The sequence below is a fragment of the Cyprinus carpio genome, chromosome B23, assembly GCF_018340385.1.
Source record: "Cyprinus carpio isolate SPL01 chromosome B23, ASM1834038v1, whole genome shotgun sequence".
Lineage (NCBI taxonomy): Eukaryota > Metazoa > Chordata > Actinopteri > Cypriniformes > Cyprinidae > Cyprinus > Cyprinus carpio.
Window position 1 is genome coordinate 5,718,331 of NC_056619.1, and position 17,195 is coordinate 5,735,525.

Below are 17,195 nucleotides of genomic sequence, written 5' to 3' on the forward strand. Positions count from 1 at the left end.
AATGAGTTCAGCCAAACTTAAGTTGCTTCACCGACTAGACATGATGTTTTATTAACAAGGTTCAGGAGGAGCACGATCAGATAATCAATCAATTTGGCACAGGTGCAACTAGTTTGCTATCCATCCTAACTAGCACAATACGTATATATATGCAGCCTACCTACCTCTATCCTGCGACAGTTTTCCAGCATCCAGATTCATTCGACTGCCAAAAATGTCTGAACTTGAACTCTTCCTGTCGGATAATGAGCTGGGCCTTCCACCGCAAGCCACCGGCTCAAAGGCACTTCCTTCTGCCGGCTCATAATTTGAAACAATCTTCAATCCGCACTTGCAGAGCCAGAGACAGTAGATAATTTAATCAAAAAAAGAAGTCGAGTCAGGTTTTATGATCAGGCCTTTCGATACTCCCCCCTTTAAAATTTTTAGAATCAGCCCTATCGGAGTGGCTACCAGGAAATTTTCGGGAAAAAAAACAATTGATAATCGATCTATCAGCTCCACATAATTCCCCGTTTTCCAGCATAAACAGCCTCATACCCCTTGAGGAATATTCTCTACACTACCATGATATAGATCAAGCGATCACCATGATCAAAAATGTAGGTCACGGGGCATGGCTGGCAAAAGTAGCCCAGTCGTCTTCACCACATCTAGATGCCTAAATGCATTGAGTTGCTGCCATGTGATCCGCTGATTAGCAATTTGTGTTACCAAGCAACTGAACAGGTGTACCTAATAAAGTGGCCGGTGAGTGTGTGTATATGTATATGTGTTACCAATATATATATATATATATATATATATATATATATATATATATATATATATATATATATATACCTGGAACACCAAGGCATTACCTACACCCACCCCCAATGGACACGCACCCCCATTCACAATACAGGAACAAAGGGTGAGGAGTGTGCCCAGGGCTGTTAACCCAAGGAAGGCTGCAGGCCCAGATAGAGTGACAGGAAGGGTGCTCACGCAGATCAGCTCTCTGCAGTCTTCACAAAGATTTACAACCTGTCCCTGTCAACAGTCACCATCCCATCCTGCCTGAAGTCAGTGAAAATTATTCCATTACCGAAGAAAACAGTCATCAGTGGTCTTAATGAGTACCGCCCGGTTGCACTTACCCCAGTTATTATGAAGTGCATTGAGAGGTTGGTTCAGCAGCACATCAAAGACAGCCTCCCAGACACTTTCAGCCCACATCAGATCGCATACAGAACCAATGGGTCCACAGAAGAGGCCATTGCTACTTTCCTGCACACAGTATTGCTCCACCTGGAGGCCAAGGCAGATGTGTGAGGATGTTTTTTATGGACCACTGAAAGTGGAGACACTGAAAAAAGTGAAATAACCATGTCATTATTTTAAGTGCATTTTTATATTGGTCTTATCAAAAATCCAATACAAAATTCAAAGAAACATTTTTTTTTTCTTGGAAATGAATAGTAATTAAACATTATTCGCTTACCAGAGTGCTGATGTGCAGAATATACACTTCTTAACATCACTGTCTGTAGAAATTATTGTTGTGGTTGGTTTTGTTGTTGTTTGTTTATTTGTTTATTTTGTTGTTGTTTTTAAGTACCTTACAGAAAATATTATATTTTTAAAGACAGATATTTAAAAAGATATCAGAATAAACATTAAGGTCTTTTGAAGTTGTCTTTATTTATAATAAGTAAACTCAATTAAGCAGTGATAAACCATATGTTTAGTATTATCTTAAAATCTATTTTTCTTTCTTTCCTTTTCCCATTCTTTCTTTCTTTTTACATTTTCAACTTCCTTTTATGTGACTGTTTCTGTATATTTTGGCATTTTACAACTTAATTTCACCATAAACAAAAGCTAAATTAACTTAAGGCTTGAACCAAACTATAAATATAATTTGAGAAAAATGAATAAATTTGTCTTTCTTTGGTCAAAAGTATAATTTATTTGTAATAATATTTTATATATGCCCAATTTTTTTGACCACAAATTAACAAAATTCGAAAAAGGGAACAAATTATTATAACATCGCCACAATTTAACTAAAATTGAGGAAAATTATCTTAATTTGTGGCCATGATTTTTTTCTTCCTCTGTATAGTATTATAAGTTCATGATCTGTATAATTAATATTTTTCTACTATTCATTCTTCATTAATTTTGAATTCATTATTCATGCCTTTCTGAATAGGGTATAAAATGTAAAAGTCAATGTAAACAACTAGCTACATATTGCGTCCCAACTATTGGGTTATTATTGTTAACTAAAACAAAAATGATAAAAAGTTTTCATTACATGAAATAAAATAAACATTAACAAAAACAAAAGTTAAAAAGATTTAACTTATTTTATTTAAATAGGTGTCAGTGTATTCTCATTTTCCTTTGAAGTTGAATTATTAAAATGATTAAAACTAAATAAATTAAAACATACATACAAAACATAACAAATTGCTAAAAATTTTAATAAAATGAAAATGACAACATAAAATATGCAAGTAAAATGCATTTTCAAAATACTAACAAAACACTGGCTCCAGTTTCTTCCCACAGTCATTTGAATATGCCCTCCCTCTCTCTCAAGTGTCATATGAGCAGCCTGGATTACTGTAAGACACAGAGGAAAGCTCAGTCTCAGTGACGATCTGCTTCAGCATGAGGACCCTTCCTGTCAGCTTTCTCCTGCTGCTGGTGAGTTAAAGCTCTGTGTGATGTGATACACTATAGCCTCATGTTTCTCTTCTCATATTTCTAGACAACAGGCGTTTATGTTGCAGGAACTAAGTCTGTCAAACAGTATAAAGCCAGCTTTATAAACAATGGGCTACAGAAGGGTTGCTTTCCATTGAATGATTAGCTGATGTGATTGCTTTGCCATGCATCAGATAGTAAGAACTGCAAAGGAAGGACATGCTTGAATTAGTTCTGTTAAGATTGGTTTATGTTACATCCATTAGGGGTGTGGGTGAAAGGCACTTTCATTCCTCTTAATCTTTCGGGTCATGACACAAGAACATTAGTATGCACTTTAAGAATTGTTTGCATTGTAAGCTCATGCCTTAAGGCACGTCTACTCTCATATATGCTTATTATTAATAAATAATAAATAATTTGAATTAATGAAGAATTGAGTCAAAATGCATGGCAATATTTAATTATTGTATATAGTATTCTTTACAATCTGCACAGTTGTGAGCTTCATTTTTCAATGATTGACATGCCAATAAGATTTAATGATGTGGTTTGCAAACGTATATGTCCTCAAGCATTCTCAGAAACATAAACATCACACAAATCACACTTGATGTATTACTGTGAACGCTGGCCAGAAAATATATATCATATTTTTTGGAAATGCCTAGATATTGATTTGGCAGTGGTCCTAAACTTTTTGCCATCAGCAGTAACTAAATAGATTTTGACATCATTAACCGATAATGACAACTATTCAACTTTTAAAGGATACTTTGTGTCTTATGTTCAGCAGCTGTGCTGCAGATACAGTATGTGGACTCCAATGGCCTGTCAATGTGGACTATAACCGTGGTGCTATCATTCCATGATCAAATTAATTTCAGTTTTTAGTTAAACATACCCAGAGGTGGACGAAGTACACGACTCCATTATTTGAGTGAATGTACTGTACAGATACTGCTGGTCAAATAATACTCCCTTACAAGTGAAAGTTACAAAGACAGTACTTGCTTTTAAAAGTACTTAGGACATTTTTATTATTATCATTATTGTTGTATGTAAAACTTGCAATACCTTATGCCTCTGAAGCAACTTATAATACATTACACCTACTGAATATACTGACTAGCGTGTAGTAATATTTTATTTAACAACCCGTACCCACCTCTGGCAGTGTGTGCACACATCTACGTGTAGCCATTCATCCACATTTGAACTGAGTAGACAGTGAAATTGATGTAAATACTGAAGAAAAAAAAAATCAAACATCTATTGTGTTTTGTTAGGAGGTCCAAAACAGTTCTTCTGTGGCTTTGTATGTAATATTTTCATTTACACAATTTTGCAAAATCATCCAATATTGTGTCTAATATATCACAATAACTTCTTATTAAATTGTTGTAAATAAATATCACATTTCAAACTAGTCAGTGTTCAATAAATGCTGGGAAATCACTTGGCGTAACCCAACAAGAGTGATTACTGAAAAAAAAAGACTTTCAAAGCTTCTATTTCGAGGAACCTGACAGAAATGTATTGGAGTGAAAAGTACGACATTCACCTTTCCAAAGTAGTGAAGTTAAAGTCATAGGTTTCCAGAAAAAATAATACTCAAGTAAAGCACAGAAAGTCAAAAAGGTGTACTTACTGTAAGTAGAGTAATCAAGTAAATGTACATCGTTACTGTCTACCTCTGATCATACAAAATTCCACTGTAGGGAAAACAAATTAATTAATTAAAGTTAAATCATAAATTATATGCCTTTCACCCTGACATTACGAATAAGGAATATTTATGCAACATCTCTTTTGGTGATAAAATCAAGTATAAACAATGTACTTCTATGCGGTGAAAACTATATTTAATTAACCTGATTATGATGATAACTGAAAATTAGGGCTCAATGGCTACCATCAACCAACATTCCTCAAAACTGTTTAATATGGCTTTGTATTGTTTTCATATTGTTTTCATGAAAATTAAGTAAGAATTATGAGTGCTGCTATTTCGCATGTGCTTCTCTATGATATGGACATGTTATGGCCAGATTCACACATTGACTAAACTTTTGTCATTTCAACTCAGTCTGTCTGGAGTGTGTGTGTATGGGCTGACAGCGGGAGGATACGACAGAAGCGTGCATGGATCATTGATTCGTTTAGTATTGAGGAAGAACACCCTGGTCCGTTTCCATACCCAATAGGCAAGGTAGAGCTCATTCAATTCAGTCTTATTTGAATATTATATTTCACTTTACATGTTAAATTGCTGGATAATAATGATGATGTGAACATTTTAGTGTGTATGTTGTTTGTGTTTCAGGTTGAACTCGACAGGTCTTATTTAGTAAATTATGAACTACATGGTCAGGGTGTGGATATAGAGCCAAAGAATATTCTCAGTATCGATAAATCAGGTGTTGTTTATGTAAACGGAACGGTGGACTATGAACACGGCCCTAAAGTTCTCCGTGTAAGTTCTCCTTAATAACATGGTATCCACTGCATAGCCGCATTGAAATGAATTCAAATACACTGCAAGAAAGGCCTGTACTCTATATTGATATTCACTGGACTCAATTGCAGTTGGCATTTGAAGCAAGAAATCAATATAATAAAGAAGTGGATACAAGACTTGGGGTTGAGATCAAAATATTGGACGTAAATGACAACGCACCAAAATTTCAAAAGTCAGTCTATGAAGTGACTGTGGATGAGTCACATGATCAAGGTAATCCATTATAGTTTGCACTTCACTACTTCACTATTTCATTCATGAAACACAACACACAAAACAGAACATTGTGTCATTATTTACTCACCCTCGTGTCAATGCAGTCCACGGTGTTATTTTTCTACTCATAACACAAAAGTAAAAATTTTTTTATTATTATAATTGCTACACTTTTGCAACTATCGTTACTATTAAAAAGATAGTTCACCCGAAAATTCTCTTATCATTTACACACCCTCGTGTGGATCCAAAATACTTTTGTTCATCTTCAAAACACCATTGATCACTGATCAGGGCTGTGTTTCCCAGTAGATCATAAAAATGGTTGTACGAATCATTTTAGACTCACGGCCTATTTCCCAAAAGCATCGTAACTGAAGTAGAACTTGAAAATCGTTATTTATCTACAAGTGCTCTGAAATCATCGTTACTCCCTAAGTGTTTTGTAAGCATATTAGATGCACTCTTTGTATGTGCCTTGATCAATGTTTAAATGTGAATAAAAGCCTAAATTAAACACACACTCATCATATAAAGTAATCATGTCTCTCCAGAACATCTGTATTAAACTGCTCAATTCATGGAGTACTTCTAGAATGTATTTTGAAATGTCAGTGTTTTGATGTACAGTAGTGGACAATATCTTCATATGTGTTCTGAACAAAAGCCTTATGGATTTGGAATGACATAAGAGTAATTTTTGTGTGGACTGTGAGGAAGATTTCAATGACTTTTATTTTGCTCAGTTTCTCACATCCATTGAATGTGTGTTTTTTGAGCTTGACAGCCACTGGCACCATAAACTGTTGTTGAACAGCAAGGGCCACGTAATGATTTAAAAAATATATATATATTTATAGCATACTTTTCCACAGGAAGCATAACAGTATACAGGTTTGAAACAGCATTAGGGTTTATAAATAATGATGAACGTTGTAAGTATTGACACTTCATTTTCTAAATATGTATCCAGGCAAAGAAGTACTGACTGTACTGGCTTTTGATGAGGATGATTCAAGTACAAACAATGGAACATTCGTTTTCACAATCAAGTCTGTCACACCAAAGACAGATAATGTTGAATTTTATATTCAGCAGCGAAAAGAATCTGGGACCATTCATTTTAAGGGGTGTTTGGACTTTGAGGTATGAACTTAATTTCTTTCATTGGTATTAATGCACAATTGATACATCTGTTATTCAATTCAGATGACTCGTTTAGCTTTTCGTGCTTTATAAATATTTTCCCACCTAAGAAAAGTTCTGCTAAATGAATATTTTCCAGAAAGCTCAGAAATACACAATCCTTGTTGAAGCAAAGGACAAAGGAGAAAAGATACAGCTCTCAAGTACAAGTACACTGATAATCAATATTTCAGACAATAACAACAATCTTCCAGAGTTCTCTGGCAAAACGGTAAGTTTCATAGTGGACTGTCATTATGCTTGTGATATATTTGATTATTGGTTTTAATGGCTAGTTAGACATATTTTCCAGTGAAACCCACTGAAATGTTTGACTTGTGTTTCAGGGGCCAGGGAAGGTCAAGGAGAGAGAAGCTGGGGTTGAAGTTCTGCGACTGCAAGTAACAGACAAAGATGTCCATGGTACAAAAGCTTGGAAAGCCAAATACACAATCCACGGAGATAAAAATGAGATATTCAAAATAGAAACAGACCCTGTTACGAATGAAGGGATTTTAACAGTTGTTAAGGTAGGCAGATAGTTGATGTTTTGTTAGTTGATATTAATCCTCTGTCTTTTTGCTGCTTGTTTTCAAGCATATTCAACAAGCTCAGGCACGAAAATAACTGTGACCACGCCTCTTCAGCGCTAATTCTTCACTGCCTTAGTAAAACCTAAGCAGCAACCTCCCGCTCTCTCTCGTGAGGCCAACACGGAAGTGACTTAAACTGTAATTGATCATCTGGCCACTAGAGGCTGGCTGCAAAAAGGAGTCAATCCCATAGACCTCCATGTTAAAATGTCCAACGTTACAGCAGAAAAAAAAAACATGTTTACAGCCTGGTTCAAAAAATGATTTTAGTCTATATAGCTAATTTTGCCCTTCATGACAATGGTGAGGGGATGATTTTTTTTTATAACTCATCCGTTTAAATTATATTAAGCCTTAAAGTTCTGCATAATTAAGGGCATAGCCACTTGAGTGACAGGTGGATTGCCGCTACTCAAGATAAGTGGGCTTGGCTTCAGCAACCAATTCCTGCCTTTTTGCCCATTTTCGATTATCCCGGAGTAACGCGTAGTGATGCGCTGCCAAGATGGCGACAGTTGGCTCCGCCTACTTAGGCTTCAAAAACGCTCTTTGGAAACCTATGGGTGATGTCACAGACACTACGTCAATGTTTTTTACAGTCTATGGTAAAACCTGACAATGTCTTTTTATGAGCACGTTCCGGAGCGGGATTCTCAGTGATTAAAACCTTATGTTTTACTCTGTTCTTTGCATAAAATATTGTATGGCTTCAGACGACTTGATTGTAATGATTTATACTGATTTTTTTATGGTCAGTTTTGCAATAAATAGCCTACCTGTGACTGTACTTTTATTTGCCTGTTACGTGTTTTGTATTGTTCAGAAGTGGGTAGCTTTAGGGTACTAGGGTTAGGTGCTCCAAAATTTATATAAAATGATTTCTATTTTTACAAATGCATGCAAACCATGAAATGCGTCTGGCGCACAAGGCATGTGACTCAAAGCAATGGAGTACCCTGCACATCAAAAAGTGATAACCTGATCTCATCAATGTGCATTTCACTGGCACGATTTTCTGCTTTTATTTTGTGTACTATTTATAGCTACAAAAAAATGGACTGTGGCGTGCATATGATACGGAACTGGTAGGTTTACGAGTGTGGTGTAGCTGCTCGTTATATGTACGCCACAATACATATCATATGTATGCCAAAAAAGTGTGCATCATATGCACGCAAAAACAGTGTATGATATGTACGGCAGACATGTGCATATTGTATGCATGCCAAAGTCAGTTTCAGGATATAAATAGCAAGTAAAATACAAAAACAAAATAGTGCTATTGATACGCATTTTTATGAGACCAGGCTCAAAGTGACGCTAAAGGGGTCCTGACCAAGTGTCAGTATGTGACAGATTGCTGGAATAGTAGCTATTTTAACACTGAACAGATACAAAAACCTCTCTATATACATTCATGTGGATTTTTCTCTAAACTCTCTTTATTTTTTGCTCATTTTAGCAAACGGACTACGAGGAGCAAACAAATCACAATCTGTCCATCAGTGTGCAGAATGAAATTCCTTACTTTTCCTGTAAGATTAAAAAGAAAGTACAGAATGCCATGTGGGAGCTCGACAAAATACTCCCAAACTCTGACACACGTTCTGCAAACCTCTATAACACCTTTCCAGTGACCATTTATGTAGAAGATGTCAATGACCCTCCGGTGTTCATACCCCCTGTTAAACACGTTGTGGTAATGGAGAACATAGATGTAGGAACAAGTCTTACAACCTTCACCGCTAAAGATATGGATGGAAGCCACGTAAACACATTTACGTAAGAGAAGCTAATATTACTGTATATGTTTCACTAAAAGAAAAATATCCCATACAGTATAAACAAAGGTAAATTCATCTGGTGTTTCTTCGAATCTCAGATTCGTTAAAGGTGAAGATATTGATAAATGGATAACTATTGGTGCAAAGACTGGAGAAGTATCCACAATTAAAATTCTGGATAGAGAGTCACCATTTGTGATAAACGGCACCTATACAGCAACCCTGTATGCTGTTGATGAAGGTAAGAATCTAAATGTACTCATAAGTATCACTGATATTATCATATTATATAGACACTTCCTTTTCTGTTATTTTCAAATTAATTTCATTTGAGATACATGCACATTTATGTTGCTTTACGAAATGACCTGTGACTCCTAACTTATATCTTGTTTAACTGATATCTAGTTTACTTGCATTAAAAAAAAAAAAAAAAAACACCTCAATATCTATCTACCTCATGACTCCTGATCATGTTTTATACTCTAATTTCTGCTTCCTCCATGTCTCTGATCGGCAGGTGTTCCTCCGCTGACAGGCACTGGAACTCTAGTGATTCACCTGAATGATCAAAATGATAACGTACCAATTCTGGAGAGGAATGCAGTCAGCATTTGCATAGATAAAGAGCCCACAACGGCCAACATCACAGCCGTAGACCTGGACTTTCCTCCATTTGGATCGCCTTTCTACTATGAGATTTTAGAAGATGTTAAGGACAAATGGAGGGTTGAACCAGCTCATGGTAATGCCATCTACTTCACTCAGTCCAGACCACCCTACAATCTCTCTCATCATATTTTACTCGGAAAACACATCACAAAAATAAAATAGGTTATTAACACAGTTTTATGCTGACGTCTGGCAAATAATGTCATGAGCGTTCTTCCATGACCTCCTTAAGATTTCTGTGCCTACATTAACAGCCAAGAGTTTAGAATAGTTCAGTTTTTTTTTTTTAAGTTTAAAAGAAAAATATTAAACAGCACAACTATTTTCAAAATTGATACTAAATGTTTCTTGAGCTGCTTTGATCACAAGGAATAAATTACATTTTACAATATATATAAATAAAAAAGTCATTTTAAAATGTAATCATATTTCACAGTATTACTGTATTATTGATCAAATAAAAGCAGCCTTGGTGAGTGTAAGAGACTTATTTTTAAAACAATTAAAACTTTTAGTTGTTCCAAACCTTTGACCCATAATATATGCTTACACTAATACTAACTCTCATTTTATCATCACTATTTTTCTCTTAAAGGCACAACAGTGAGTCTTGTAAAAGGAAAAGGTGTGTATTCAGGTCATCACCTCCTCCAGATGAAAATATCAGACCAGCAGGGATTTTACTCCATCCAGAACCTGACGGTCACGGTGTGTGACTGCTCTGTCACTCCCAACTGCCACATCAGGATGGTCTCGCAGACTCGGATGGGGCCTGGTGCCGCCTTGATAGTTGTTCTCGCAATTCTGATTCTTTCAGGTGAGATGGTGATTTCTAATGTTTGGATGACATTAAGAGCACAAATAGGTGATGAAGGATTATGCAAACTGTTTCATCCAACCATGAAAGGTGTGGTAAAACAACAAATGGCATGCCATGGAAACCTGTAGAAACCTGTTTTTTAAATGACACATACTGCTTTGAATATTTTTTATTTAATCTCTGTAAATACTGTAGTTTTGTTTTGCCACAAGGAACTTAGAATGTTTGTTTTTCTGCATTTGGGGGAAAATCTGGGTAATTTATTCACTTGATTTAAAAGAATAGAACTGAAACCCAAAAATGAAAATTTACTGACAATTTACTTACCCTCAGGCCATCCAAGATGTTGTTTGTTCTGAACAAATCTGAACATTTCATCACTTTCTCACCAGTGGACCCTCTACAGTGAATGGGCGCCATCAGAATGTATTGGAGGAAGCAGTGTTATAGATTATGGACTCATATTTTAGCATAAAGCAAAGGTTAAAATATGTTAATGATGGATTTGTTTCTTACAAACATGCATCTTTTCACTTCTCAAGACGTTAACTGATGGACTGAAGTGTATTACTCGTGGATTATTGTGATGTTTTTATCAGCTGTTTAGACTCTCATTCTGATGGCACCCATTCACTGCAGAGGGTCCACTGGTGAGCAAGTGATGCAATGCTACATTTCTCCAAATCTAATGAAGAAACAAACTCAAACTTCTTCAATGGCCTGAGTAAATTTTCATTCACTACTCATTTAAACACTTCAAAATGTGGTCAAAGGAGATGATAACTTTGTGAAAGTATCCAAGTTTAAAAAAAAAAAAAAAAAAAAAACTCTCTCTTTATATTTCAGCAATGTGCTTAATGAGTCTACTGTTATCCTGTAAGGAAAATAAAAAAATGATTTTGATAGATGATGGCCTCGGTCATCTCATCACATCAAATACAGAAAATCCAGGAACAGACTGCATGGTAATTTCACCACACAACATACAGTAACTGTTTTTCAGTAATGTATGTATTTGTGCATTTTATCATGTTTCAGGTAACACTTCACAGCAAGGTTTTATGTCAAAATTATCTCAAGTAGAAGAAAGAACAATGCACACAGCATTTGTTAATGTTAAAATATAAAATGTATAATTTGATGCATGCACACACACACACACACACACACACACACACACTTGTTATTAGTGTTGTAATTCATTATTGTAATATAATAAATACTTAAAATAGCATACATAACATTGCATTATGTAAATAGATAAAAGCATGGTAAGTGCCTAATTCCTTAATTAATAATAACAAACCAAACCTTAGTGTGAAGTATTGATAAGTTCAGCTCATATTTATATCAAACATTAAACATTTGTTTACTTGAATAACTTTTAATGTCAAGTCAAGTCAAGTCAAGTCATCTTTATTTATATAGCGCTTTAAACAAAAAAGATATGGTCAAAGCAACTGAACAACATTAATTAGGAAACACACAGTCAATAATGCAAAATGACAGTTAAAGGCAGTTCATCATTGAATTCAGGGATGTCATCATGCAGCTCAGTTCAGTTTAAATAGTATCTGTGCAATAATTTGCAATCAATGTCAATCTTGTCTTCATGAGTGTCTTCCAGTTTAGTTATTCACAAAACTGATTCTTCCAAAGTAAACGGAACAAGTGTGACTAAAAATGTAAAGGTCACAACACAAACTGTGAGTAACAATTAAACTCTTCAAGCTCTTTGACAATTGGGGTAAATTAGAGCATTCTGGGAAATAATATTCTGCGGTCAAACCAAGTTCAAAGATTTATTATTAATATCATCTATAATGTTTCTGGAAATAGCCTGTATGTGTGTATGATAAATTGTTCATGATTAAATCAAACAGAAAAAAAATTAAATGTTTTATTTAAAAGTGTTAAAAGGAGACCTTATTTCTACTTCCTTATATTGACAGTCTGCATCCTGTTTGCTAGACATTTTCTTAAAAATATAATTTTGCTTAATGATATCCAGGTGATGCAATAAAGGACAGAAGGCTGTTTCACAGACTCCATGGTTAGTTTACAACGACCAGATGTTCAAACACTCAACGTACAGGGTGAGTGTTAACAGCCACAGCAAGATTTCAAAGTGTTGGTCATTTCCTTTGTTTTGTGATGAACTGTTTGTGATGTGTATGTTTTTCAGAATTCCACAAGACGTACATACAGAGAAAATTTTCAGGTAAGAATAAAATGAGAGTAATACTGCACATGATATGCAAACTGTAGCACAGCCCCAGCCTTTTTCAAAACTTTCTCTGTTCTTTTTTCAACCAGAAATCGTGTGTCATATCAAGTTCTAGAAGCAATTATTCTTACAACATCAATGCATCTTACTTGAGTGAAAACCTTGCCTTTCTCATCCACCAGGTGATTTTACATTTACATTTACATTTAGTCATTTAGCAGATGCTTTTATTCAAAGAAACTTACAAATGAGGACAATAGTAGCCATCAAAACCAACAAAAAAGCAATAATATGTAAGTGCTGTGATAAGTCTCGGTTAACTTAATGCAGTACATGTAGCAAGGTTTTTTATAATAATAAAAAAAAAAAACAAGTAGATAGAATAGACAGAATAGGGAACGCTAGCATTAGAGGGTCTCTTTTAATACAAATAATACTAGTCAAAAGAGAAGAAAAACAATAGAGAATATTTTATACCTCTGTCAGTGTACATTACTACTCTGTCTACTCATTCTTTATTTATATATATATATATATATATATATATATTTTTTTTTTTTTTTTTTTTTTTTTTTTTTTTTTTTCATTTCACAACTATACTTTGTGAATTTTGTAATTAAAAAGTAATGGCATCTAAAAAAACTTTAATTTTGAATGACATTCCATTTTTAAACGTTAAAAACTTTATTTATTTGTTTGTTTGAACAATACAGGAATATTCCATTTTATAATTTTTCAAAAATTATGGGAAAGTAACTTTTGTGTGTTCTCTAAGCATTCGTAACATTTAAAAAAAACATTAGATGAATGTTCAAATGAAATGTTTTGGTTCCACTTTATTTTGATAGTCTACTTTGTTACATAGATATTTTACTAACTTTGTAAACTACGTAAACTTTGTAACTTAATGTCAAGTAACTCTCATTAGATTATTAGTTACAGAAGGTTAGGGTTAATAGAATTAGTTGACATACTTGCAAAGTTACTTAGTAGAATGTCATTGGGAGAGCATCAAAATAAAGTGTTAGTAAATACTATGTAGAAAGTCTGTTAATACTCCGATGACTTCTAGTTGAGTTGCAAAGTTAAGTGTAGTTAGTAGAACATCTAAAGTGGACATTAGTAAAGAACAATAGTAAAAAGCAGATAACTAAATGAACATTTTATCAACATTACTGGAAAAAAAAAAAACATTTGTTTAATAACATTTGACATTGTTTACATTAAGATCTTTAGATCAAGAGGTTTTTTAGATCATGAGAAATTAATTTGGTTAATTGTGTCTAAATGTTTGACAGGACATAAGTAAATAATTTTCATGGTACTTTTGTTTTTTCCTTCTTCTCCTCAGAAACTACTTGCTCTCCAAACCCGTGATGAGCAACGTGGTATTTACAAAGCGCACTGTTACACAGATGAAGGACAACCTGCAGCCAGTGATGAACTGGACGCAATATCCATTCCAGAGGACGACTTTCATCCAGAGATGCTTAAAAATCTGGACAGCAGGTTCAGTCGGCTAGCAACAATCTCCAGACCTGACCTGATGAGAAGGTGAACATTATCTCAGGAAGTGTAGCCTATAAATATTTAGGACAAAATGCAAAAAAATGAATTTTTACTACATTTCTACAGTATCAATGATCCTGAAGGCAAAAATACAGTGCTTGCAAAGCAACAAAGGAATATAGCATAAATAGTTTTAGGTGAGCTCAGGGTTTTGGCTTTTGTTCTGTTTATTTTCTTTCTGGAAGGTGTTTTTTTTTTCACTGTGTTCATGTGCAATAATTTGCAGACATTTAATCCCCCCAAAATAGGGTGTTATAATTATTTGATGAAACCTCCTCTAAGAGAACACGGGTGGATGGTGATAGTAGCGTTTTTAGTTGCTGATATGCGTGTTGAAGAGAATGTATATTTTGACTGTGTCATGTAAACTCCTGACTTATCTGAGTCTGTTGTTCCCCTGGGCGTGAAACTGCTCTGTTGTTTTAGGTGTTTTTAATCCTTAACTGTAAAAACGTGAAACTCTGACTTGTTTTTTAGTGTTATTTGTACACTGGTGTATGGGAATCGATGAACATTTAATAAAACTCTTTGTTTAATCTACTGAAGCGTGACATGCTACTGTTTTGTGTGTGTGTATGTGTGTGTGTGTGTATGATAGGTTTTATTTGACAAGTCTCTCAACCAGTTCAACTCGTTTTTTCTTTCCTCCTTTTTTTAATTTATGTTCAGCTCTAAGCTCTTGAAATAGTTCCCTTTTACATGACATACAGTTATTGCTTCACAATAGCACTTTTTATGACTGTCCCGCAACTTGTTTTCCACCTGTTGCTCATAAATCTTTAATGTTTCCAGAATCTATGGTACCATTCATCAAAATAAATAAATAAATAAATAAATCAATCAATCAATCAATGAGATACATATATGAGTTCTTAATCATGTATTTATTAAAGAGCATTGTATAATGCCCAGCACATACACACATACAGTATATATATATATGTGTGTGTGTGTGTGTGTGTGTGTGTGTGTGTGTGTATATACAGGTGCATCTCAAATTAGAATGTAGTAGAAAAGTTCATTTTCAGTAATTCAACTCAAATTGTGAAAATCATGTATTAAATAAATTCAATGCACACAGACTGAAGTAGTTTAAGTCTTTGGTTCTTTTAATTGTGATGATTTTGGCTCACATTTAACAAAAACCCACCAATTCAATCTCAACAAATAAGAATATGGTGACATGCCAATCAGCTAATCAACTCAAAACACCTGCAAAGGTTTCCTGAGCCTTTAACCCTTTAGGCGCCAGAGGTTTTTTCCTAAAACGTTCGATTTTGCCATCTTAATTTCAAAAGGCTATATCTTAAAAGTGATAAAAGATAAATGTAAATTATAGAAATATTAAGGATGACCCAAAGTTTATTTAGGGATTACATTTTCCCATCTAATTTGCATATTATGACGTCATATGGTGGTGGCCATCATGGATTATAGATTTTTCATGAAAAGTCTCATGTTTAAATGATAAAATGGAGCACTTCTTTCCCCCCAAAATGTCCCTCACCTTCTGTATGCTATATTGCATGATACTGAATGCTCAGGTAAATAGTAAGTAGTAAACAAACTGTGTAAATCATTACTAATAAATGGTAGAAACAAACCGAATGCATGTAGGTTGGCCTTTTGCTGTAGAGATTTTCCATTTACTACATACAGTAGGCACTCTGATTCCATGTATGGGGCACATATATATTATTCATATGACACACAAACACAAGTAGACAAGACATGTTTAGTTCAAAAGCTCACTCGCCATGGCAAGGCACAGATCATGAGTGAGATGACGAGACAAGACGAGAGACAGACAGCGCGCGCCGAGTGTGCACAGCTCAGACTACTGTCATTGTCATTGCGACTCCCCACCCTACCTCCACGTTGTCCCCTAACTGTCCTATGAATACTTCGACCTCTTCTAACATACCCAGTGGCATTAGTCTCCACCCCAATACTGTCTCCGCAATTTCGGTGAGGCACACGGTCAGAAGACAAAGCTAGCGCGGTAAAAAAAATCTCCCGCCTCGTTACCCACAACACTAACACGCCTGCTAACTTCGCGATGAACACTCCGACCCCGGGAAACATTGTTCCCACCACTGACACTGGGCAAAGGAATATCTACATTGGGCAAAGGATTCACCGTTTGTGCTTGGTGTAACGGTAGGGCTTTACTTTCACTTTTCAGAATCACCGTCAACTTCACCTTCTGAAGGCAGATATATATCCCCTTCAGAATCAGGGTCCGCGAATAGAAGTCCCAACATTTCATTGCGGGTAAGCGGGTAAGGAGGTCGAATGAAATTTGACGTCCTATTTGACAAAATCGGCCGTTTTATTCAGTGCCTCTTCTTGTCGAGTAAACTCGACCGTGGCGCCTAGAGGGTTAAAATGGACTCTCAGTTTGGTTCACTAGGCTACACAATCATGGACTACTGAAGACTGCTGATCTGACAGTTGTCCAGAAGACAATCATTGACACCCTTCACAAGGAGGGTAAGCCACAAACATTCATTGCCAAAGAAGCTGGCTGTTCACAGAGTGCTGTATCCAAGCATGTTAACAGAAAGTTGAGTGGAAGGAAAAAGTGTGAAAGAGAAAGATGCACAACTAACTGGGAGAACCGCAGCCTTATGAGGATTGTCAAGCAAAATCGATTCAAGATTTTTAGTGAACTTCACAAGGAATGGACTGAGGCTGGGGTCAAGGCCTCAAGAGCCACCACACACAGACGTGACAAGGAATTTGGCTACAGTTGTCATATTCCTCTTGTTAAGCCACTCCTGAACCACAGACGATGTCAGAGGCGTCTTACCTGGGCTAAGGAGAAGAAGAACTGGACTGTTGTCCAGTGGTCCAAAGTCCTCTTTCCAGATAAGAGCAAGTTTTGTATTTTTATTTGGAAACCAAG

At 35.3% G+C, this 17,195-nt stretch overlaps 1 protein-coding gene across 2 annotated transcripts; it reads left to right on the plus strand.

Moving 5' to 3' along the window:
* The first annotated feature begins 2,592 nt into the window (after nt 1-2,592).
* On the plus strand, nt 2,593-14,827 carry LOC109085985 (B-cadherin-like). 2 transcript variants are annotated; one of them, XR_006158229.1, is made up of 17 exons: nt 2,593-2,700; nt 4,790-4,912; nt 5,027-5,176; nt 5,290-5,434; nt 6,411-6,583; nt 6,723-6,854; nt 6,970-7,152; nt 8,678-8,997; nt 9,098-9,240; nt 9,520-9,744; nt 10,267-10,488; nt 11,338-11,456; nt 12,108-12,197; nt 12,503-12,587; nt 12,677-12,712; nt 12,808-12,900; nt 14,070-14,827. XR_006158229.1 is itself a non-coding variant. In XM_042750828.1 (17 exons), the coding sequence occupies exons 1-17, from the start codon at nt 2,665-2,667 to the stop codon at nt 14,274-14,276; spliced, it is 2,472 nt and encodes an 823-aa protein (XP_042606762.1). In that variant the 5' UTR covers nt 2,593-2,664; the 3' UTR covers nt 14,277-14,827. The 2 variants fall into 2 exon arrangements, 1 of the variants encoding a protein (XP_042606762.1); XM_042750828.1 differs by having other exon boundaries at nt 12,108-12,201; nt 12,517-12,587.
* The last annotated feature ends 2,368 nt before the right edge of the window (nt 14,828-17,195 follow it).